Source organism: Rattus rattus, chromosome 12 (assembly GCF_011064425.1).
Source record: "Rattus rattus isolate New Zealand chromosome 12, Rrattus_CSIRO_v1, whole genome shotgun sequence".
Taxonomy (NCBI): domain Eukaryota; kingdom Metazoa; phylum Chordata; class Mammalia; order Rodentia; family Muridae; genus Rattus; species Rattus rattus.
The window spans coordinates 57,487,096-57,510,400 of NC_046165.1; the positions used below are offsets into that span (position 1 = coordinate 57,487,096).

Here is a 23,305-nt window from a genome sequence, read left to right on the forward strand (position 1 = left end):
GGAACTGGGGTTTTCTGCTTCTTTAAAGCCTGGGGTGAGTCCTTACGTGGATGTTGCAGGCGTGGGAGGGGCTCCATTCACGCCCGGAGCTTCCGGGCTGCACACTCCTTCCCATTCTCAATCCAGTGTCAACTTCCTAGCTCAGCCCTTCCGGCTATTGCGACTGACTCGCAGGAATTCGTTCCTGGCGCCCGAGTCAGCGCGACTTCCGCACCGCAAGTCCCGAGGAGTTGGCGAATGCCCCGCCTCAACTCGGCCTGGTCACGCCCCCTCTCCCCCGCTCAGACCCTATAGTCCGGCTGCCTGTGTTGTCATCACGTGGCCCGGGAAGGTTTTGACGTCACGCTGGGAGGGAGTGCGCAGGCGCAGAAAAGGGGGCGGGGGGACTCGACTTGTTGTGTTGCTGCCCGAGAGCCGGATACTGTCGTCCTGCGGCCGTGCCGCTTCCAGCCTCCCGACCATGTCTCACTTAGTCGAGCCGCCGCCGCCCCTGCACAACAACAACAACAACAACTGCGAGGAAGGGGAGCAGTCCCTGCCGCCGCCCGCTGGCCTCAACAGTGAGCACGGGGCCGCCGGGCTCAGCGGAGGGATGGGGGAGGAGCCGCTGCCGCCGTGCGGTGGGGGGAGAAAGGGGGGCGGGAGCAGACGGCAGCCCATTGGTTTGGGTCGAGGTTGCGGCATGTGAGTGACAGCGACGCCCTCCGGTCAGGAGCAGGCGCTCGGGGCTGGCTCTTGGCCTGCGCTCTGGGCACAGAGGTTTAGGGTCGCGGTGGGCGTCTGGAGCCGGCGGCGCACGCAGCTGTGGACGGCAAGCTGGAGCTGGCCTGCCGAGGGGGGCATGGGACGTGCGGCGGGGACACCCGGAGATGGACGCGACTGGCCGGGCGTGGCGGGTGGACGTGCGGCCCCGCAGGTGTGCGTGCTGGGCTTGCCTCCTACCGCACTCCAGTCCAGGGGTCATCGGAGTTTCTTTCAGGGTGCTTGCTCCGCCTCTGACATTTACCTTTTTCTTTTCTTTCTTTCTTTCTTTTTCTTTTTTTTTTTTTTTGTCTGAAAAATTCCCAAGTTCCTCATGTGAGTTTTTTGTTGCTGTTAACCTTGAACTCATATTTTACTGCTTTTTCTTTTTTTGAGATAGTCTCATGTAGCCCAGGCAGGGCTTGCACTTGTGTTGCTGAGTCTGACCTGATCCTACCTGCTTTCCACTTTGCCAAGTTCTGGGGTGACAGGCGGCTAACATACTAGTGTCTTTAAACGTGCTGTTTCTTATGTTAAATGGATTGAGTGTCCAGCACATGCCCTGAAATCACATCCCTTTCGACCAAATCTGCAGTGGACCTCAGAAAATACAGTAAACAGCACAACAGACACAGGGCACAGGTATTGGCAATTGTAAGTTGATGGTAAGGATAGAGTTGCAGTCAAACAGACATCTTGTCCCCAGAGTGTCCACTGTTGTGAGATCACCCGGCCTTCTTGCCCAATCTTTCTGTTTGGATTTCATGTCTTAATGAAAGAGGTAGTGGGTGGTGGTAGTCGACACAGGGCCAGATAAAGTTCTTTAAAAGCCATTTGCATGCTTAAAGGTCAGGCAGTGTCTTTCATAAGAGGGGTTGCTTCAGGGTGGCCAAAAACGACTTAGTGAAGACCTGTTACTGAGCCTAGAGGATGACTGCAAGAGCATTTGGTATTGTAACCGGGTGTGGTGGCTCTTGGCCGCCATTCCAGCTCTAGGGAAGTGGAGTAAGCCTGGGCCCCAGAGACAGACTATGTCAGAAAATAACAAAACCAAAAAAACTAAGTAACAATTCGGGTATTTTAAGTAACAATTTGGGTATTTTAAGACACATTGCCCCTGCCCCATATTTTGATAAGCACTATTTGATAACTTCTCTAAATGGTGGCTTTCACAAAGATTTAGTCAATTGTGTCCTTAAATTTCACTCATGTCACATAATTCAGAATTTTAAGTTTTAGAAACGAGAGAAAGAAATAACATGTTCTGAGTCCCTCTGGTGCTTTCAGAAGCCTTCTCTTGGACTCAGCACGCTTCTGAATGTGTGTCTTCTGTCTGGTCCGTTCTGAGGTTCAGCGTCTTCGTACTACTTAGATGTCTGGTTAGTGTGGGATGTGAAGTACAAAGGGATTTTCTTTGTCCTTGGATTCTCTATTAACAACAGAACTGAAAAGGGTTAGCTCTGTGATTGTTTATCCCAAAGTCTGACAGACCTGGGAGGAGTTTGTCACTGGCCAACCAGCTTCGTTTTTTTAGTGGCTTTATAGAACCTCCATCCCATATGTGATACCAGATGTTACTTGGGAAATCTGCTTGATAGAAAGTATTGTACTTAGGCTAAGCAAACTGCACTTTTAAAAGTTACTGAAAGCTGTTGGATAATGCCAGGTTTAATTACTATCCTTGCCTCTTTGTTTGCTTTTTAAACCCTGGATTGAACAAAACAAGCCTTATTGAACCTTCCGAGTGAACTCCCCCACCCCCCTGGGCAAAACTTATTCAGACATCTAAAACTATCCTAATTGCTGATAAGTCCAAGCACTTTGCTGGCCATGGTTCCACAACTGTGGAAAACAGCAGCTGAAACTCGCACAGATTATCGCTGGCTTGGGATTTTTATCTTTAGTTCAAGGATCACAGCAGAGGGTTTGTTTGTTTTTAATGTGATGGGTGTGCCTGCATGTATGTATGTGCACCATGTGCATACCTAGTGCCCACGGGGCCAGAAGAGGTTATCAAATCCCCTGGAACTGGAGTATAGATCCAACCCAGGTCCTCTGGAAGAGCAGATACTGCTCTTAACTCTTGAGCCATTTCTCCAGCCCCACAGCAGAGTTTTAATAGCAAATTATTGAAATTTCTTAGGGATTATTTTTAGGGGTGTGTGTGTGTACACCTGTGTTGAAGTATGTCCACTTTAGTGAATGCAGGTACTCATAGAGTCCAGATGTTGTTAGGTCCTTAAGATCTGGAACACAAACAGATATGGGTCTTAGGAATTGAACTCTGTTCTTCTGTAAGGGCAGTGCATGCTCTTAATAACTGAGCCATCTCTCCAGCCCAAAATATTGATATATTTGAAAGAGTCAAACCTTTCTCCGATTCTGTTGTCTAACACTGTAGAGACTGTTGGAGAGCAAATACCTAAACCTCTTGCAAAGTTAAAAGGAGGTTTCCAGTTGTTACTTTAATAATTAAGAAAACTGTCATGTTTCTCAAGATATGAATAAGACACATAGGAGACTGCAAGGACCGCATAAGGAAGATCAGAGTGGTGTCATAACTCTCATTAACTCCTGGGAAGAGATTCAGGCTGTGGCACATGTGATGCCTTTGTCAGTCACTAGTGTACCCACTGTACAGTAGAGTGCCAGACTCTTGCGTGATTATCTGGGATCCCAGCATCTAGTACCTGAAACAAGCAGACAGAAGGGCTGTCAGAACCCCTAATTCTGTGCTAGTGACTTGAAAAGTTGGGGGGAAATGAGAAAGAGTGTTTCCTGTGATGTGTAAGGGGATTTAATTGTTGGTGAGAAGCTTAGTAGTAAGTGTGATGATCAGTTACTGACCAGAACCAGAAATGCCTTTCCCTAGCCATTCCAGAAGACTTCAGTTAGAAAATAAGTCTCCATGCCTTTGTACAAACTTGCACAAAGGAGCGGCTTTGAACATGTAAACAGTCCCCGTCCTTTAACAATAACTACTTCAGCTCTTTCTGTCAAGCTTTCTTGTTAAGAAGAGAACTAACTGCCTTGGAAGTGGTTTCCTCTATGTACTTTTTGGATTACATGAAATCTTCACCATGTTTCCTTTCCAAGTATTTAGGGGAGTTTGTGAGGATTGGCAGAAGTGGCACATTAAGAGAACCCGAGAGTGTAAGTGAGTTAGGACCATGGCTAAGGTAACGTAGACCTCATAACGAGTAAGGTCCAGGACAGCCTAGGCATGAAGTGAAAGACAATAACAAAAGAAATAATTCCCCTCCCCTTTTTCTTTTTGGGTCATACTCAGAAGATAAACCTAATGTTTTAAAATGTTTCTATTTCTGTTATCAACACCAGATTATTTAGTTTTGTTTTCAGACAGGGTCTCATTGTGCAGCCCATAATGACCTTGATTGGACTTGTAGCAACCCTCCTGCCTCAAACACCCACTGGCCAAAGTTACAGGTGTGAGCTACCACACCTGTCTAATATGTTTCCTTGTAAGGAATGTATACCTAGCTTTCTCTATGGCACAGCATGCTTCCACAGAGAATACAGCTGGAGTCAGGAAGATGGCTCCATCATTAAAGTCATTGCAAGTGTGGGGATTTGAGTTCCCAGAATCTACCAGGCATAATGGTCTACACTTGGAATCCTGGCATTGGGAAGGCAGAGATGGATAGATCTCTGGGGCCTGTTGGCTAGCTACCCTCACCTAATTATCAGCTTCCAGGTCAAGGAGAGATCTTGTCTCAGAAAACAAGGAGGATGGCTCTTGAGGAACTACCTGAGGTTGACCTCTGGTCTCCATAATACACATGCAGTCACACAGGTGCATATTACACATACTTAGACTGTCTCTAAAAGACAGTTGCTGAGTTAAAGATAATCTAGCCTTCTAAGACTCTGGTTAGATACTGTCAGATGACCTTTCAGAATGTTCACTTACTCCGGCGGCAGTGTAATAAAATATTGGGAATATAGTCTTCTGGGTAATTGTCATTGGATTATAGTTAAAAGTATGCTGTGTCTTTATAAAAAGTGAGATTTCAGGTAACTGGCCTCAATGGTTAAGAGTGTTGACTACTCTTAAAGAGGACTCAGGTTTGACTCCTAGCACCACATAGTGGCTCTAACTGCTGATTCCAACTAAAGGGGCTCTGACACCCTCTTCTGGCCTTCACAGGCACCAGCCATGCACATGGTACACAGACATCATGCAGGCCAAACACCCATGCACATGAAGTTGTAAAATTTTAAAAATGAGATTCGAGGTATTCAGAAGAATGCACACACTAACACTGAAAGGCTTTTCAGAGTTTAGGTAAAAGTCAGTACTTAACACAGTGGTTCTCAACCTTCCGAGTGCTTTGGCCCTTTAATGCAGTTCCTCAGTTGTGGAACATGAGGACGCCCAGCCATAAAATCATTTTGTTCCTGCTTCATAGCTGTAATTTTGCTACTGTCACAAATCTGATGTACAGGATATCTGATGTGTGACTCCTAAAGGGATCATGACCTACTGGTTGAGAACCAGTGACTTAGAGGAACTTATATATAGTACAGTTCCATTTGTTTATTTTAAAAAAATAATTTTCGAACTTACAGAGTGAGTTCCAGGACAATTGGGTACACAGAGAAATTCTATCTGGAAAAACAAAAAAATAAATATAAAAACTATTTTATGTACATTGATGTTCTGCCTCTGTGAGTGTCTGTGTGTCAGGTCTCCTGTGACTGGGATTACAGAGCAGCTTTGAGCTGCCATGTTAGTGTTGGGAATTGAATCCAAGTCCTTTGGAAGAATGGCCAGTGCTCATAACTGCTGAGCCATTACTCTGAGTCCCCAAAAATTTTTTTCATAAGAAAAAAACTACTTGTAGAAATTTCCATTTGAAACCATTTAAGTGATTTCCTCTGGATGTAGGAATAGGAGTCAGGTGTAGAGTGCCTTCCTATAATCCCAGCACTCAAGGTGTTGGAATTTGAGGTATATATTGGGTTGCATGAAACCATTTCTAGCAAATCACAATCAAAGCTTGGGTTACCTAGGCCTGTTGCACTTGGGTTCAGTCCCCCAATACCACAAAGAAACAACCTTCCCTCCCAAAAACACCCCACAAAAATTGGCACTAGAAATGGGAGGAAAGAAGAATTATTAGGGCTTTGTTTTTAAGATTTAAACAAAAATTGTATGTGTGTTTTGCTTGCATTTCATGTATGTTCACAGCATGTGTGCCTGGTGTCCAAGGAGTCCAGAAAGGGGGTATGGAATCCTCTGGAACTGGAGTTACAGGTGACTGTGAGCCTCCTTGTGGGTGCTGGGAATTATACCCAGGTCTTCTGCAAGAGTGGCCAGTGCTCTTAACTGCTGAGCCCTCTCTCCAGCCCTGAATCTTAGTTTTATATACAGACACCTCTGAGCTTAAGGAACATACTTTTGAAGTCCTGTGATTTTTGAAGACATACAGACTATACTTTACCATAATGACTGACCTGACCTGTATGTGGCACTTCTCTGCCCTGGTACTACAATCTTCTGTGTGCTTTATTTGTGCCATCCTAGTAACTCTGAAATAGATACAGCATTTATCCTTATTTACAGATAAGGAAACTGAGACACAGACCAAGGCACCTGTCCAAGCACAAGTTGTTAGCATTAGGATGAGGTGTGTCGGCACGCTGCACTGTTAACTGTGGTGCTGGTGCATGCCTAGCGAAGACATTAACAGTGGGAAGAGGGCATTGTGTTTCAGGCTGTTGAGGTCACGGCAGGAATCACTTTTAAACTTTTCTAGGTGTGTCTTCTTCAGTTCCTAACGTTAAACGTAGTGACTGTATATGTTTAAAGCAGAAAGTAGAGTTGGCATGGTGGGTTGGAAATCCATAAGAAAAGTGAGGAGCAGAAAGAAACCCAGGCACTGTGGCCACCGTTTTCCTTTGATCAGATTTTCCAAGCACATGTTGATTGTCTGAGTATCTATCTGAAGCCCTGGGTCCTCAGCGCTTTTGCCAGAGCAGCCCTGGGCTTTGTTGGTTTTGTTTATTTTGCACAGTGGGCTGTCTACAAGAACCAATACCATTGGTTTTAACAGATGCTTGAAATCCTAGAAGCAGTGGGAGTAGGGGGAAAATTGTTTATTCTCTCTGTCCCTCCCTCTAGAATATTTTACAGAGATCTAAATTTAGATGTGCTCTGCCACGTTTGTAGCCAGCTAAAGATCTCTCTTTAACGATACTGGCGTTACGTGCTCATCCTTCCGGGTTCTGTCCATGCCCATCCTCACGTAGGTGTAGAATGAGGCCAGGTGCTGTTTGCCTGTGTTGTTTGGAATTAATTGGTGACTTCAAGACTGCTGGCAAGGGGCAGAGGGAGGAGGCGCTGCCTTTGATGGAGAGACAGCTAACCCTTTAGTAACAGATACAAACTCCTTAGTATGTCAGTAAGTGTTGGCCTGCAGTTTATGTTATGTGGTTGGTTCTGGCAGCTCTGGGAAGTAGGTCCCTCTATCACAGCTCTGTATACTGATGACACTGAGTGAGGACAGGAGGGGTTAAAGGCTGGAGTGCCATTCCAGCCAGAAGAGCTGTTGCCTCCCTCTAGGCCTGGTGTCATTGACTCATTTGGGTGTATTTTAGGGTTTGAGGTAGTCTTTGACGATTCTGACTGATCTGCTAAGGATTTAGAGAGAGTTGGCCCTGCTGACCTGCTAGGTTACATTTTGGAGGTTGTTAGTTTGGTTTAGGGGGAAATTTTATTTGTTTTTTCGTTTCCTTTTGAGTTAGAGCTTTATTCTGTAGCCTCGGCCAGCCTTGGCCTCACTCTTGATCATCATACTGCCTCAGACTCCAGAGTACACGTGTGAGCATTGTACCTGGCTGCTGGTCATATTTCCTAAAGCAAAGTATTGTACTGAGGGAATGTAGAGCATGTCTTTTTTGTCAAGTTGACTAATTGGCTACTGTTAATTCCTATTAAAATTTTAAGAACCTTAATCATTTAACTTACTGGGCCAATAAGAACTTTCAAAACATTCAGATTATAAAGGCCCATCCCATTTTCTTTTGGTCCCACCCCCTTCAACTATTTGTCCCAATTTTTTTTCTGCTTGTAGCCCATCTACAGTGGCTTCTCCCTCCTCCATACCCTTAGGACTTAATGAAAACTCTAGAAAGTAGAGGTCCTGGGAGAAAAAAAGGAAGGAACAACTTGACAAGGTATGTTTGGTGTAGAAGAGAAAGGCTTGAAGCGAGTAGCAAAGGAGAGAGATGCACATCTGTGGAATGGAGCCGTGCTCCCCACCCGCCAAGTTTTAATCTTACCTGGCTTCATTAAGGACCAGCTGCATTACTGCATGCTCCGGCTTTGGGAGCTATTTGGGGGCTTTGTGATTACATTCAGGTTTCCACTCCACGAGCCTTTTCAGTTTGTGTTAGTAGACAGTTGTTGTATTGTTAAGATGAACCGGGGGATGTCGCTAAGTCATACGTTGACTTAATTTAGTGCACATTCCTAAAGAGCTGAGGAATCCTGTAGCGCACATGGCGAGTGCCTTTGTGTGTAAGTGAAATGTTAAAGGTAACATCCTGTCTAGTAAAGAAAGAGGTATGTAAGTTTTGAAGAATGGCCTGAATTTTCACCAAAGCATTGATTGGATACAAATTAAGCTTTAACAAAAAAGAAAAGCGGCCGGAGAGCACATGGTCGTAGTTTCAGATTTCTACCTTCTGAGTGCTTTGATGCATGAGTCCCTGTGGGGCATAACAGCATGGACTTCTTGACTTCCTTCATGTTTATTTTCTTCAGAAGACTTTGGCTTCTGTTTGAGGCGAGTCAGAATTCTTATCTGAACCCAGCATATGGACATCTGTGTGCACAGGAGGGATTTTGGCCCTGCCGTGGTTCTGACTTATTATCTGACCCATCCAACAGGTTCCTGGGTGGAGCTACCCATGAACAGCAGCAATGGCAACGATAATGGAAATGGGAAGAATGGGGGCCTGGAGCACGTTCCTTCCTCGTCTTCCATCCACAATGGAGACATGGAGAAGATCCTTCTGGATGCACAGCATGAGTCGGGACAGAGCAGCTCAAGAGGCAGTTCTCACTGTGACAGGTAAGTAAAGCTCTGGGTGCTAAGTTGGGAGTTGAGTGGCTATAAAGTTAACTCTATAAGGGGCAAGCTCATTTGCCTAAATATTCATTAGTAGAATAGGCCTCCAGACTTATTGTAGCATACATGTTTAAACTAGGCAGCTAGGCCAGGCATGATTGTGCACACCGTTAATCTCAGTACTTGGAGTTAGAGGCAGTGAGTTCGAGGTCAGCTTGATCTACTACATCTTGAGTTCCAGGCCAGTCAGGGCTGTGTGGTGAGGTCTTGTCTCAAGAAAATTAAATTAATAACTGAATAGCTGCTGGATAGGCACCTGAGTTGCCTACCTCCATTGTCATTTTTATTCTCAGATTAAATTAATTTTAGATGTTTATCAGTTTGAAATTGAGTAACAGGTCAACAAGGTGGTTAAGCACTCGATGTCAAGCTTGGTTGACTTGTGTTTCATCTTCAGTCCCACATGGTAGAAGGCGAGAACTGACTTCCTCAAGTTGTCCTCTGGCTTCCACATACACACCCGCACATGTATCTATACACACAAACTAAATGCAATTTTAAAATGAAAGTAAAATTTAGTGTCATTAATGTAATCTCAGAGTTCATCTGAGTTTATCCCATTTTCCTGTTTTTTGGGCCCATATTATGACTCACAATAACAAATCTCTGTCCCTTTCTAGGCAGCAGAAGCAGGGAGAACCATGTGGCCTTCTTTCACCCTTCATAGTAAAAGGTTGGCACACATGAGACACTTAATAAATGCTCAGCTTACAGGTCTGCAAGTTGACGGAGGTTACAGCCGTGTCTGTGGCTCTGTGACTCTCAGTAAGCAGTGTGTTCTCAGAGGAGGTGTTACCCACTTCTTACATAGCTGTGTGCTTCTTTGCCTCTGAAAACCTGATTTTTATGGTGAGGACTAAAAATACAGAAAGCTGTAGGAAAGGAAAACAAGTGATTAATTTTCAGTTTGAGCTTTTTTTTTTCCTTTCCCTTCCTGAGAAACTAGGTATTAAATAATACTAACAATTCTAAGTTCATACAGTTAAGACATACCTATAGTCTCATCATTCGAGAGGCTGAGCAGACATATTTCTACAAGAAGAAGGCCTGCCTGACTACATAACCATACGCAGTAATAACCCATCCCCAGAAATAGGGAGAAATTGTTAGTGTAGTCCCTGGCACAATGTTAGCCTCACAGGCTTCTCAGTGCTGGTTCATTTGCAGCTGGCTGATTATTCACCATGTTGAAGATGCACATACACAGGAAGAAGATTGAGGGATGTCTAGAAAGCAGCAGGGTAGGTAGGACTAGAGGAAGAGATTGTGCATGTTTGTCTTAGCTGTTATGTGTTTCATCTATAGTACATGGTTAATTTTTGTCTGAGAAAAAGAGAAAGCAGTTAAATCATACCTGACCTTCCTGTATGCCTTATGACCCAGTCCTCTCTCCAAGGCAGCTGGAAGACAGGTTGGTTGGCTGTTTGGCACAGTGAGCACCCTGCCACCCCCCATGTCGCCTCTGCCTTGTTGCTGACTCTCCTGTCACAAGCAGAAGTGAGCACGTGTTTTTTTCTGAATAGCTGCCCTTGATTCTGGAGGCTGTAGCACTAGTCTGTTTTTTTCAGTAGTTTTGTTGGTTTGTTTTTGAGGCAGGGTCTCTACGTAGCTCTGGCTGGCCTAGAATGAAATGTATAGCCTGGCTGGCCTCAAATTCACAGAGATCTGCCTGTCTCTGCCTCCTTAGTGCTGGAAAAGGTCATGCTACCATGCCTGGCCAGAATAAAGTTTTGTATCAAGGGACTTTGTCTTAGTTAGGGTTTTACTGCTGTGAACAGACGTCATGACCAAGGCAACTCTTATAAGGAAAACATTCAGAGGTTCAGTCCATTATTATCAAGGAGGGAGCATGGCAGTGCCCAGGCAGGCTGATATATTCAACATCTTGTTCCAAGGCAAACAGGAGCAGACTGGCTTCCAGGCAGCTAGGATGAGGGTCTTAAAGCTCACACCCACAGTGACACACTTCTGCCAAAAAGGCCACTCCTTCTAATAGTGCCACTCTCTGGGCCAAGCATATACAAACCATCACAGATTTGCTGAAGGATTTCTAGAGCTTTCTCTTTGGGTTCCTGAAGCTTTCTGCTCTCTAGACTATTTTTGTTTATGTGCTAGCATGAGATTGATCGTTGGTACCATGAGCCTGTTCTTCACAGGGTACAAAGAAGTCGCTTGTTGGACAGCCTGTTTAGCTTATGATGGCAGTGATGTGTGAGACAGACTATGAAGTCATCTTCCCAGGGTCAGTTTAGTTCGGGTTCCTGAATGTGATGAGGAACGGCAAGGGGGCCCCCTGGCCAGCTAATCCTGCTGAGACAGTGGGTCTAGGTCCAGTTAGAGACACCACCTTATCTTAAGATGGAGAGCAAAGAGGAATGTAGTAAGAGTCACTTCCAACTTCTACAGATCATACACTTGAACCTGCACCGACGTGTGCACCAAACACACAACACTGCTTTGAAGATTTGTGTCGTTTGACTTGCAATTGGTTATTAGTAAGCGTTTCTTGTAGGACCTACAATGTAGGTAGGTGGAAGAGTTCTTCGAATTGTTGGACATTAGTCACAGCTGATGTACATTTTCTCCTCCTTTTTCCTTTTCTTTCTGTCTCCCCTTCTCTACTTTTCTCAAAGTGCTGAGGACCAAACTAGGTTTGGTTGTGAGCCTAGTCTTTAATGGCTGAGCCATCTCTCCAGCCCATGAGCTGCATTCCTAACCCTCTTGTGACTCTGGTTTTAGAACTGCCTTGCTGAGTTGCATAGGCTGGGTGAAAATTCCCTGACCCAGAGTCTCAAATAGCTGGAATTTCAGGCCTCCACCACTAGGCCTAGCCTGTTTTACAGATGTTTTGTTTAAAAGCTATTGCATGCCAGATGTGGTAGTACACATCTTTAATCCCACCATTCCAGAGACAGGTAGGTAGATCTCTTAGTTCTAGGACAGCCACTGTAGTGGTGGTTATAAAATGTCCCAGCATTCCTTGCTTTGTGCTCTTTTCCTGCCATCTCAAGGCAATGTCCAAAAGCCTAGTGTAGGCTCATCCTTAGAGCTCTTCCTTTGGCTGTCAGTGCAAGAGAAACATATTGCAGTGGCTTAACAGGCTCCCCAGGTGAACCTGAGAGGTGCTGGGCTCCAGGTTGATGGCATTCTGAATCCTCCGGTGTAACCAGCTTGCCAGTGAAGAAGGGAGTATTTCTCTAGCAAAGATTGGTGTCAACAGTACAACATTTCTATGGACTTATGGGAAAGTCCTTCTAAGTAGTAGGTCACTTCGACTGTTGGGTCTGGTCATAGTTGTATGAGGTTGGCCATACACTTTGATGTCATGGTGTTATCATCACAAAGACAATAAATGTATATGATCCTTGTTTGATGTGAATCTTTTCTATTTCTATTTATGACTTCTTTAAAATTTAACTGATCATATATCTTGCCATATTTGTGCACATGTGTGTCCTAGTGTGTTATGTGTAGGTGAGGGGCATTTTGGATTTGGTTCTCCCTGTACCTTAAGTAGGTTCCAGGAATCAAGCTCAGGTTCCCAGGCAAGCATCTCCACCCACTGAGCCATCTCACCTACCCATACAGACTCTTGATGAAAAATACCTATTTCCTATAATTAAATTTTTACTTGGCTTTGGATTTTTTGTTTGTTTTATGTTTGTTTGAGATGGGTCCTGGAACACCTGTGTAGACCATGTTGGCCTTAATGGCACAGAGTTCTACCTGCCTCAAGTACTGGGATTAAAGGTGTGTTACCATGCCAGCTCCATAACCAGAAATATTATGGATAGCAGTTGTTGACAATTTCACTTTTTCAGTTTTGACCTAAAGGGCATCTGTCTTCTCACCCACTTTTGCATTCAATCTGTGGTGGTATCACATACTGTTTTAAGGTTTCTGTGCTATGAGGCACGTGGCCAAAAGAAACTTGAGGAAAGGGCTTGTTTAATCTTAACAGTTTATAGTCCTTCATCCAAGGAAGGCAGGGCAGGAACTCAAGGCATGGACCAAAGCAGAGGCCACGAGGTGCTGCTTACTGGTTTGCTCCTCCAGGCTTCTTCAGCCTGCTTTCTTAGAGCACCCAGGACCAGTCGACCAGGGGTAGCACTGTTTACAGTGAGTTGGACCCACATCAATCACTAATCAAGAAAATTCACTACAGGCTTGTCCACAGGCCAGTCTGATGGGGGGTTTTCCTCAATTGAGATTCCCTTTTAGAAAATGACTCTAGCTGTGTCAAGTTGACATAAAACGGACCAACACATGTATTGTGTAGCCTTTAAAAGCTGTAGTGTATACTCACAAGAGGTTGGCAGCGAAAGGACATGCCCTGACAGAATCATAAGAGCAGTTTCTGCCTCACAGAAACCTCTAAAGAGACTGAGAAAGGCTGAGGAGTTGTGTGTGCACAAAAGTGTTGAGCGGAAGTGTTGTGAGGTAATTCCATCAGGGAACACACACCAACACTCTTAATGCCACACAGAAAGTGTATTGCTGGCTGGTGGCTGTGCAGAGAGCTAGCCTTGATCATGCAGCCCCTGAGCATCATTAATTCTTTGTCTTTTATGCACAAAACCCACATCCTGGTTGTCACACTTCAGTTATCAAACAGTGAAACTACAGAAGCCAAAAAAGCAGAGTTAATACATCCAGGGACTTTTCTTGGATCCTGGGATTATGAATGAGGTTTTCATAGATTAGGTCTTTGTTTCTATTTTGGCATGTGTTGGGGACTCTATGCTGGGTTTTAAACTCAGAATGGTGCTTCTGGCATGGCATCCAGTTGTGCTAAGGTCTGGGGGCTTGTACAAAAGAACTCAGGCTGTTTGGATTGGACAGTGGTACAAGAAAGTGTGATGCATCTACATCATCGGGCCGCCTGTGTTCTCTGGCGTTATCCCTGTGAAGGCATTCATTACTTCTGACAGTCCGAGCATTTTGCATGATTGCTCCATTACATTCACCACTTTGTCTCACATACAATTCGCTTACTTGGTGTTTGATAGACTTTCAGATTTGCTCCTGTTTCCAAGCTAGCTTGCTGTAGCTTTCAGTTTTCTGTTTTCCAATAAAGTCTTAAGATATGACACCAAGAACTAAAACTACTGGGAAGGCTAGCTGGATGGTTCAGGTAGTAAAGGGGATTGCTGCCAAGCCTAATGACTTTTTGAGTTCTATTTCCAGAGCCCACATGATGGCAGGGGACAATAGACTCCCAACTGTCCTCTGACCTTCACATGTGTGCCAGGAACTTATGTGCAGCCACACATAAAGACATCCATGTCCAGAAAAATAACTAAAGTGTAAAAAAAGAAAAAGAAAAAGAAAAACTGGGCTGGAGAGATGGCTCAGCGGTTAAGAGCACCTGACTACTCTTCCAGAGGTCCTGAGTTCAATTCCCAGCAACCACATGGTGGCTCACAACCATCTGTAAAGAGATCCGATGCCTTCTTCTGGTGTATCTGAAGACAGCTACAGTGTACTTATATATAATAAATAAATAAATCTTTAAAAAAAAAAAAAGAAAAGAAAAACTAATGACTAAGTTTTCTCTCTTAGCCCTTCACCACAAGAAGACGGGCAAATAATGTTTGATGTTGAGATGCACACCAGCAGGGACCACAGCTCTCAGGTAGGTGTGTGTTTTACTTTGATTTGGAAAATACATAAGAGTCTCTCACGGGGTTGGGGATTTAGCTCAGTGGTAGAGCACTTGCCTAGGAAGCGCAAGGCCCTGGGTTCAGTCCCCAGCTCTGAGAAAAAGAACCAAAAAAAAAAAAAAAAAGAGTCTCTCAAGTTTGTTGGCTGAAAACTGGGGCTGGGCTCCAAACCTGATTGTATTCTGAAGCGTCAGGACTTAGTAGTTTGCCATTGGTGTGTTTAACTGCAGAGTGCAGAGGGAAAGCGTCTCTCTGAGCTCATGGAGCTGTCTCTTTGACTGTTGGGCTGCTCACAGTTGTACAAGGCTGGCCCTTGATGTTCTGCATTCTTACCAGCAAGCATAAAGATAGTAAGCGGAAGATAGGCATTCTTTGTTCCTTGTCATTTTCTCTTGTGTTTAGGTGTTGAGAGGTACTGGTGGCTATCTGAATGAGGCCAGCTGATGCCTTGTTTGCGTTGTCCTCTCACTCTGTGAGCATAGGCACCTGTGCTGGAGCAGTGTGCCTGGTACTGGTTCTAGTCTTCTGTCAGACTGCACAGCTTCCCCACACCTCATTGCTCTCCCGTTTGCTATTTTTCTGATGCTGGAAAATCCCTGTGCTCAACACTGGCTTATGTAAGCCCACTTCAGCTGCTCACATGCTAAAACCTGGATTACCAGTTTACTCTGTGATGCACTTTATTGTATAAAGAAGATTGGTAGTGATTGCTGAAATGTTTAAATCTCTGGCTAGTATGTGAGTTTGGCCACAGGCAGGATGGTATAACTGATGTGGAAAAGGCACATGAAATTCATGGCAAAAGACATCCCCAGGACAGAAGAGAGCAGGGAGCCGATGTTCTGCTGTATATGTTCTTCAGTCTATTTACTTTTGTTTATACATATTCCAAAGAGTATCTTCAAGTGTTCAGTTGGGAAGCTCCATAAACATACTCTGGAGTCAAACCATCAGCAGTCCTGTAGTCCCTGCCCCTTGAGCCATGTCAGGTCATCAGAGCCCAAAGTAAGGACACCAGTGGTCAGGCACATGCGGTCACTGAATTTAACTGAGATTTTAGGGCTGAATTCAGCCATCAAAAAATTAAAAAGAAATTGTGAAATTCAGGAGAGCTTATGAGATTCTGACAGATTGCCAGTGAGATTGACCTTAAGCATGGGACCAGCCATGCTGATAGGCTGGCAGGCAGGGATAGCATTGGTTTTGGCACACCTAGCCTAATGCCTATAAAAACAGTGTGGGGTAAGAATTTTAAAATGAAGGTGATGTATTGGTAGATGCTTTATATTGCCTTTTTAAAATTGAAGAAATAATTGAAAAATTAATCATTGGGGATTAGGAAAGGGATATTTCATGAGTTTAGAAAGTTTGGTGTTGGAAAGTTAAGAGCAGTTGACTGAGGCTGCCTCTTCTCTTTATGTGCACCTGTGAGGAATAGGTGAGGTGTCAGGCTCCAGCTTTGTCCAGAGAAGTGAAGAAAAATACCAGTGCTTACCAGTCTGTACTGGGTGCTGAGTTTATGTAAACAAAACAAACCCGAAAACCTCACAGTTTAGCACTGTAGTGTTCTTGGCCCAGCTAGGGGAAATGGGGAGACACTTGGTCCTCATATGGTTATCACCTAAGATGACAATCCAAGTCAGGGTTGGAGTCAGGACTGACAGTAGATCCAAACCCATGGTCTAACTCGTTCTTCCACTGAGACTAACCTCCGAAGGGACTTGGTCCCAGGACAGCTTGCTGGGCATACAGATAAACTGACAGGACTGCAGAACCCTGTGTGAGGATTCCTAAGCTGGCCCAGCCAGGGCAGAGTGTCTTTCTTACTGATAGGATAACAGTACTCATGAGGCTCTTGTGCAGCAGGAAACCTGTTCACAGTCATGCAGATACTCTTGCTATTTGCAGTGGCTCTAGCGCAGAGTTGGGATTTGTGAGACTATGGTTTATTTGTACATGGATACAGGCATGCAGTTTACTATCCCTGCTGAGAGACTTTAAGAGAACTGGAGGTGGGCCAGAAAAGGAAGAATTAAATGAGTGTAAGATAAGGACTGACCCCCTCCCTATCTCCCTGACTCTGAGGTAGTTGAGATATTTGACTGGAAGCCTGTGTATGTCCAGGGAAGAGCAAAGCATGAGTCCTCCGTGGTTAGATGCAGTGCCCTTTTGCCATATTTAGTCACAGGAAGATGGGCCAAAATCTCAAAATGAACCAAGCATAGTATTAAGTCCTATATTACAGTTTCTGGACTCAGGCTAAGAATCATGAGATCTGAAGGGTAGCTTAGGCTCTAAGGAATGTTTGAGGCCAGCCTGGAGTGTGGTGAGGCTGTCTCACCATCCCCTCTCCAAAACCCCAGGATAGTGCAGAAACATAATAAATATTACAGTTTAAGGTTAGAATTGTGTCTGTAGACTAAAACAACTACATGAATCCAAAGGTAACTATGCTTTACTCCTCTGGAGGAAATCTCATCATATTGGAAAATTCAGAGCACAAATCTCACTGTTTGTATTGTGAAAAGAATAAAATATTAACTGGTTAAAAAATACCTAAGCTAAACCAGAAAGCAGTTAGGAATTCTGGGAGGCCAAAGGAGGAACTAAGAACGAACTGCTGTATGGCTGGAGTGTCATTACTGAGGCAAAGCTCTTGCCTAACATGTGGGAGGTCCTGGGTTTAAGTCTCCAGTGTTGCTGAAACCAAATCAAAAGAACCAGGAGGACCAGGAAGACAGTCTGACCGCCTGAGTTCCACCCCCACATTGAAGCAGCAGCACCCACATGGTGGAGGGAATAAATCAGCTTCTGCAGGTTGACCTGTGGCTTCTACACACCATAAATAAATAAGCAAATAAAAAGTAAAAACAGAAGAATAACCTGTGGTAGGCTGAAGACTGAGAGGTGGTGTGTGCACATGCTGCTCAGGGCTTGTTACTCAGTGCATGACTACTGATTGATTTCTGCCTGAGGATGAGTTCAGGGTTACTCTACAGAGCCAGTTCATGATTCCGAGTGAAGCTCAGTGCCTGCTGGGAAAAGCTTGTCTTAAGTGCTGCATTGTGTTAGTCAGTGGGATTTGCCAACTTCAGCAGAACTCGATAAGGACTATGCTGACAGAGGGACGCAGACATCCCCTGAGCTTTTGGCTTGGATTTGGTAGTAAAGGGGTGTTCTGTGTAGAGCCAGGCTCAAGCTCCCAGACAGCTGAGTCATGAGGAGCTGGGGATGTGGGGAAAGCATCCTGTGAGCATGGCCAGGTGGCTTCAACTGTCAGTCAAAAGCTGTGGGGTGTTCCATAGCTTTAAGACTCCGATTTGTAGTCAGAGCCTCACGTTCCTTTGAAACTGAATAAATACAACTAATGTGTCACTTTCAGGAACTTGGCATCCCCTTGGTTTCTGTTAAGAGTTTTCCAGACATGGTAGCTCAAATTTATAATCCCAGCACTTGGGAGATCAAAGGCCAGCCTGGCCCCATAGTGAATTCCAGGTCAGCCTAGGCTACAGAATAAGGCACTGTCTCAGAGAAACAAAAACAAGAAAAAGATTGTGGAAATGTAAGGGTTTTTCTTTTCTTCTGTCCTGAAAGTTTAGATTATCACTAACAGTAAAAAGAATTTTTTCATTCGTTCGTTCGTTCGTTTGTTTATTTATTGCAATACATGTTAACCTCTGGCTCACTTCAAAATAGTTTATTCCAGAAAAACTTGACTAACATATTTTCAAAATCTTGGGAAATGTTCATATTAAAACATAATCCTTTAGAGAGTAAGAAAGGGTCTTTGGAGCAACTTGCCTGGGTTAAAAAACAGTGGTCTCTCCCTTTAGTTGCTTGGCCCTCAGCAAGTCACACAAGCCTTGTCCTTATCTGTAGAGTGGAGTGCAGCAGTTTCTGCTTGGAATTGACCAAGGAAAAGGTTAACGAGTGAGATCAGCTTTAGTAGATGTTGGTCTCAGGTGGTCAGCAATTTCATGATTTACCACATCCCTCTACCCACTCTCTCACAGGTTTATTTTGTTCCCATCTCCTTTTTGGTATGTTTGTTTTAAATGCAGTTGAAAATATGTACAATGTAGGGAGGTACAATGTTGAGAAGGATACAGTGAAATACTGTGTGTGCATCCCCAGGTTCAGCAGCAACTCCACTGCTTCGCCACATCCCTGCAGAGGGCTTTTCCAGGGTTACAGTCTGTGCTTCGGTTTTAGGAAACAGGTCATTCCCTCCATCAAAATTACCAGTGCACAACTTTGTACTTAGTTTGTTTTGGGATTAAAAAGAATTGTTCGGGGGTTGGGGATTTGGCTCAGTGGTAGAGCGCTTGCCTAGGAAGCGCAAGGTCCTGGGTTCAGTCCCCAGTCCCGGGGGGAAGAATTGTTCTTTTCTGTGTTTCTCTTGTTCCTTCTCACTGTTTAATTCTTCTTTTTAGTCAGAAGAAGAAGTTGTAGATGGAGAAAAAGAAGTTGAGGCTTTGAAGAAAAGTGCAGACTGGGTATCAGACTGGTCCAGTAGACCCGAAAACATCCCACCTAAGTAAGTGACTGCATGTGTCTTGTCGATGTGCTTTCTGTGCTCACATGGAGGGGCTGGCTCAGACTGGGTGTCTGTAGCACTTGTGGTCTGATTCCAGCCTCTGGACTTCTTCCCCAGAGAGTTCCATTTCAGACACCCTAAACGTGCAGCATCTCTAAGCATGAGGAAGAGTGGAGCCATGAAGAAGAGGGGCATTTTCTCTGCAGAGTTCCTGAAGGTCTTCATCCCATCTCTCTTCCTCTCTCACGTGTTGGCTTTGGGGCTGGGGTAAGTACCCTAATGGAGCTGTTTGTGTGACTTAATGGTAATCGAAAAGAAAGGGCAAGGCAATCGAAAGAAAGGAGCCCTGATTATTTACCTTTTATGAGTTATTTAAAATTTGGCTAATTGTGAGTAATTTATAAATTATTAAATATAAATATAGGAGTAAATGAAAAATGATCGCCCTCCCTTCCCCAGATGGTAAAACACACCATTGTGGAGGATGATTCTGGAATACACTGGTAGGCTGCTTTGGGTATCGTTTTTGTCTTTCGGACTTTGTGGCATTTATTAAAAAGTCAACCTAGTATTTCCCTTAATTCATTAACTTGTGGCATGTCTTTTCAATTAATAGCTTTACCCCTTGATTTTGATATTTAAGAAAATATACTTCTGAAAAATTTTAGTTTGTAAGCATTAGCTTAATTAATATTAGTTTCAAGACCTACCTGCTGTGCTCTGAGCATGCCCAGTGAGTCCTTTTCTGTGTCTGATGCATGGAAAGTGGATCATTCCTGATCTGGCTGTGAGTGGCTCAGCATAGCAGATGGAAGTGCCTGCTCTGGAGCATGGGCAGGTGTGCATCCGTCACTGTCTGCCCTGTAGAGGATCTTCTCCCAAAGCCAGGGCCAGTATTCACAGACAGCTGAGTGAAAGGCACGTGTGGAGGAAGCAGGGTTGGGGATTGGGGCTTGGGAGGACTCTTAATATGTGCTGACTATTCAGTTCATAAGCTTGGTTTGGGGCTTGCAGTATTTCTTGCTTTCATGAATCTTTAAGCTGTTTTTGTGCTAAGGAAATTTACCACAGAAAATGTTTTAAAGGGAGGCTTAAAAACTGCTGTTACATTGTTGAGGATTATGCTGCCTGCTTTTCTTGGCCTATTTTGCTCTTGCTGTTGAAAGGGTCATGTTCTCGCCTGGTATTAGAAAGCCATGTTAGGTCCTATCTTAAAATACTGGCTCTGGGACCTTCTCTCTAGATTTGAAATAGCAAAAGAACATTTTATCCGAAAGAAACTTGGAGGCTGGGGAGTGCTCTGCTGTGTGCTGTGAAGGGGTCTCATTTTCTTAGCTTGATTTGGACAGCATCACTCTCCTGTGTTCTCCAGTCCTGACTTAAAGAGGGAGCAGAGTGCCTAGAGCCATTTGCTCCGAGCTCTCAGTGGCCTGTGCCTCAGTTGGAGCATGCTGCTTTAACAGGTAGAGGAAGACGAAGAGTGGTCGGGGAGTCTGGGGAACGTGCACTGGGGCTTTCAGAGCTGTCCCAGCTTGTCAGCAGAGATCACCCTATGGGCCAGGCTGCTGTAATTGTGGAAATAGAAAACATGATACACTTTGCTTCCTTACAGCATCTATATCGGAAAACGACTGAGCACACCTTCTGCCAGCACCTACTGAGGGAGACGAAAAGCCCCTGGGAATCCGTGTGGCCTGTGAAGTGGTGTATTGTAGTTTGAATTTGAGACCTATTGTAAGCATGATCCCCACCTACAACCCTATTTTTACATGCCCAATTCCAAGTAACTCTCAAATCCAGTATTTTACTCAAACTCTGTTGGGGCATTTTACTAACCTTTTTCCCTTTTTGGCCTGTAAAACACTTTAGAGATTCCTAACAGAGTTTACTGTTGTTTAGAAATTTGCAAGGGCTTTTTTCAGCAACGCCACCAGCAGATTATAATCTTGTCAACAGTGCATCGTCTCCTCTTAGTATCACTAGTCACATCTGCATCATTCATGCTAGAAGCTGTGTTCTAGCCATGCAATTACATCTCTTTCTAAATGAGGTCAGGTTTGCAAATAATACTATGAATATTACTATTAAAAATAATTTGTTTAAAAGTCTTTGTTTTGTTTCCCAGGACAAAAACAAGCTTCCCTGAGCTTGAGTTTATAGTTATAAAATGAAAACAACCAAAAAAGGAAAAAAAAAAAAAAAGCAAAACACAAGGAAAAAAAATCCTGGGCAATAAAAATTACTTTAAAGCAGCTCTGGAGCCGCTCTTTCCTCAGCCTCCTGCCGCCCTGAATGGGTAGGAGACAGCTGTGTGAGGGACAGACAGGAGAGAGGAGTGGAGAGCATGCTCGCAGGTTTAACATCAGTATATTGCAATGCTGTCTTTTCTATGGTAGAGAATCTTTATTTGTAAGGAGTGTCTCAGGCCTAGACATACATGAAACTTACTTTTGAGATTTTCGTGCGTTTGGTATTTTCATGTGTTAACTGCATGTGAATTTTTCATGACTTTCTTTGTTTTTCTAGTTTCTTTTTTTCTAAGAAGAGACTTGGAACGAGTCTGATTCATGGTGTTAATAGAGGCTTCTTGTTTTAGGAAGCTTTGCTTACACTCTGGAGCCTTTACACTCTGAAGAATAACTTCAGAGTTATTCCAAGTACTTGTGTAACTTGGAAAAGTAGACTTGGGTTGTGGGAACAGTTGATAAAGTTCTGGAAAGATGCCATTCACTCTCTTTGGGTCCTTACTTCCTGTTGTTGGCTACAGTCTTCCCAAGGTCTCCTTAGTCTCTCCCAGGCCCCCGTGACTGTCTTACGTAAGTGTCTTCTCAGTTCTGTCAAATTCCTGATGCTCTACAGTACTCAGAAAATTCTTTGAATGGCAGACTTTCTTCTGTCTGTTTCTAAAATGTGAAGCTTTAGGACCAAATTGCTAGGATCAGGATTGCAGATTATCTCAAGTAGATTTTGTTAGATTTCAGAGCACAGCATCACTCTGAGGGAATCTGTGTCTTATATATAAATAATTACTGTTAATGATGTACACTTTGCTGAAGTTATAGAACCATTGTGAATTTCAAGGCTAGCAACCTACACACACGGTGCACCAGGTTGACTTGAATAAATTTGGCAACCAGGTTTGCCAGCATGCAGAAACTCACTCTTCTCTCACATAAAGGGTTATAAAATTGGTGTGTTATATGGAAATGGAAAGGACGGTAGATAAGAAGACATTTCTGTCATTTTTCAAGAACATGGCTGTTTATCTTCAAGACAGATAATATATCCAAAATAGTTTTGTGAGTTATTTTCTTTCTGGCATTTAATGTCTACCTGATTTGAGGGCGACTTCTGCCCTTTTCCTTTCTTGCTCTTAAACCTGGTGATGCTTGATCTGCCTTCTCACCTATTACTTCAAGTGTTTATGATTGAGTTTCTTAGGAAGAAAGCAGATCTGGTGGCCTGTTGTTTTGTTGTTGTTTTTCAAATTGCCAGGACTGCTGAGGCGAACCCGCAGCACAGTTTGCAGCACTGACGTGTGAGCAGAGCAGAATCACTCTTTAATGCTCTTACAGGCGGACATCACCTCTCTAAATTCAGTAGCAGTTTCATCGGCAGTGCCATTGAACTGTGGGAACATTTATGATTTTGTCTCAACATTAAAACTAAATTTAGTTTTGCCAGTTTTTGAAAGTATCAATAAAATCATGGAATATGTCCCAGAGCAACTGTCCATCAGTGAGCATGTACGATGTCCGTTTGCGGTTCCAACATACAGGATGTTCATGCTCCTACACAGATTCTTGTTGAGTGAAAACAGATTGTCCTATCACAAAGCAGGATTCAACAGAGTTGAAATTTAAGATAAGGTTTAAAAAGCTTTATTCCTGTTTACAATTTGGGATGAAAAGCAGGCTTTGTTCTAAGTTTATTGAAACCTGGCTCAGATGTCTGTAGGTCAAGAGAAAAGCGGCACAGAGGCAGCACAGTGAGTCACTCAATTGCAGTAAAGAGTGAACTGGAGACAGCCCGTGAGACGAATCTCACAGTGAAGCGTTTGGTGGACCTCCTGGTATTAATGGAGCCAGAGTGACATGCATCCTTCGTCTGTCTCTTCGTCAGCACTGGCGTCATTCCTTACAGTTTACAGAACATGTGTAACTTGTAGCTATAAACATTTTGTGCCATTAAAGCTCTCACAAAACTTG

The 23,305-nt window shown here is 44.0% G+C and overlaps 1 protein-coding gene across 1 annotated transcript; it reads left to right on the top strand.

Annotated features, from left to right (window-relative positions):
* The first annotated feature begins 354 nt into the window (after positions 1-354).
* Positions 355-23,305, top strand: Bnip3l (BCL2 interacting protein 3 like). The gene is made up of 6 exons (XM_032917415.1): positions 355-560; positions 8,657-8,840; positions 14,460-14,532; positions 18,994-19,097; positions 19,215-19,364; positions 20,710-23,305. The coding sequence occupies exons 1-6, from the start codon at positions 461-463 to the stop codon at positions 20,756-20,758; spliced, it is 660 nt and encodes a 219-aa protein (XP_032773306.1). The 5' UTR covers positions 355-460; the 3' UTR covers positions 20,759-23,305.

Excerpts from the sequence above, each read along its gene's own strand:
- Bnip3l (XM_032917415.1), top strand. The coding sequence starts at position 461 with ATGTCTCACTTAGTCGAGCCGCCGCCGCCCCTGCACAACAACAACAAC. Across the intron at positions 561-8,656 it reads GCCGCCCGCTGGCCTCAACA|GTTCCTGGGTGGAGCTACCC; the intron begins GTGAGCACGGGG and ends CCCATCCAACAG. Across the intron at positions 8,841-14,459 it reads GGCAGTTCTCACTGTGACAG|CCCTTCACCACAAGAAGACG; the intron begins GTAAGTAAAGCT and ends TTTCTCTCTTAG.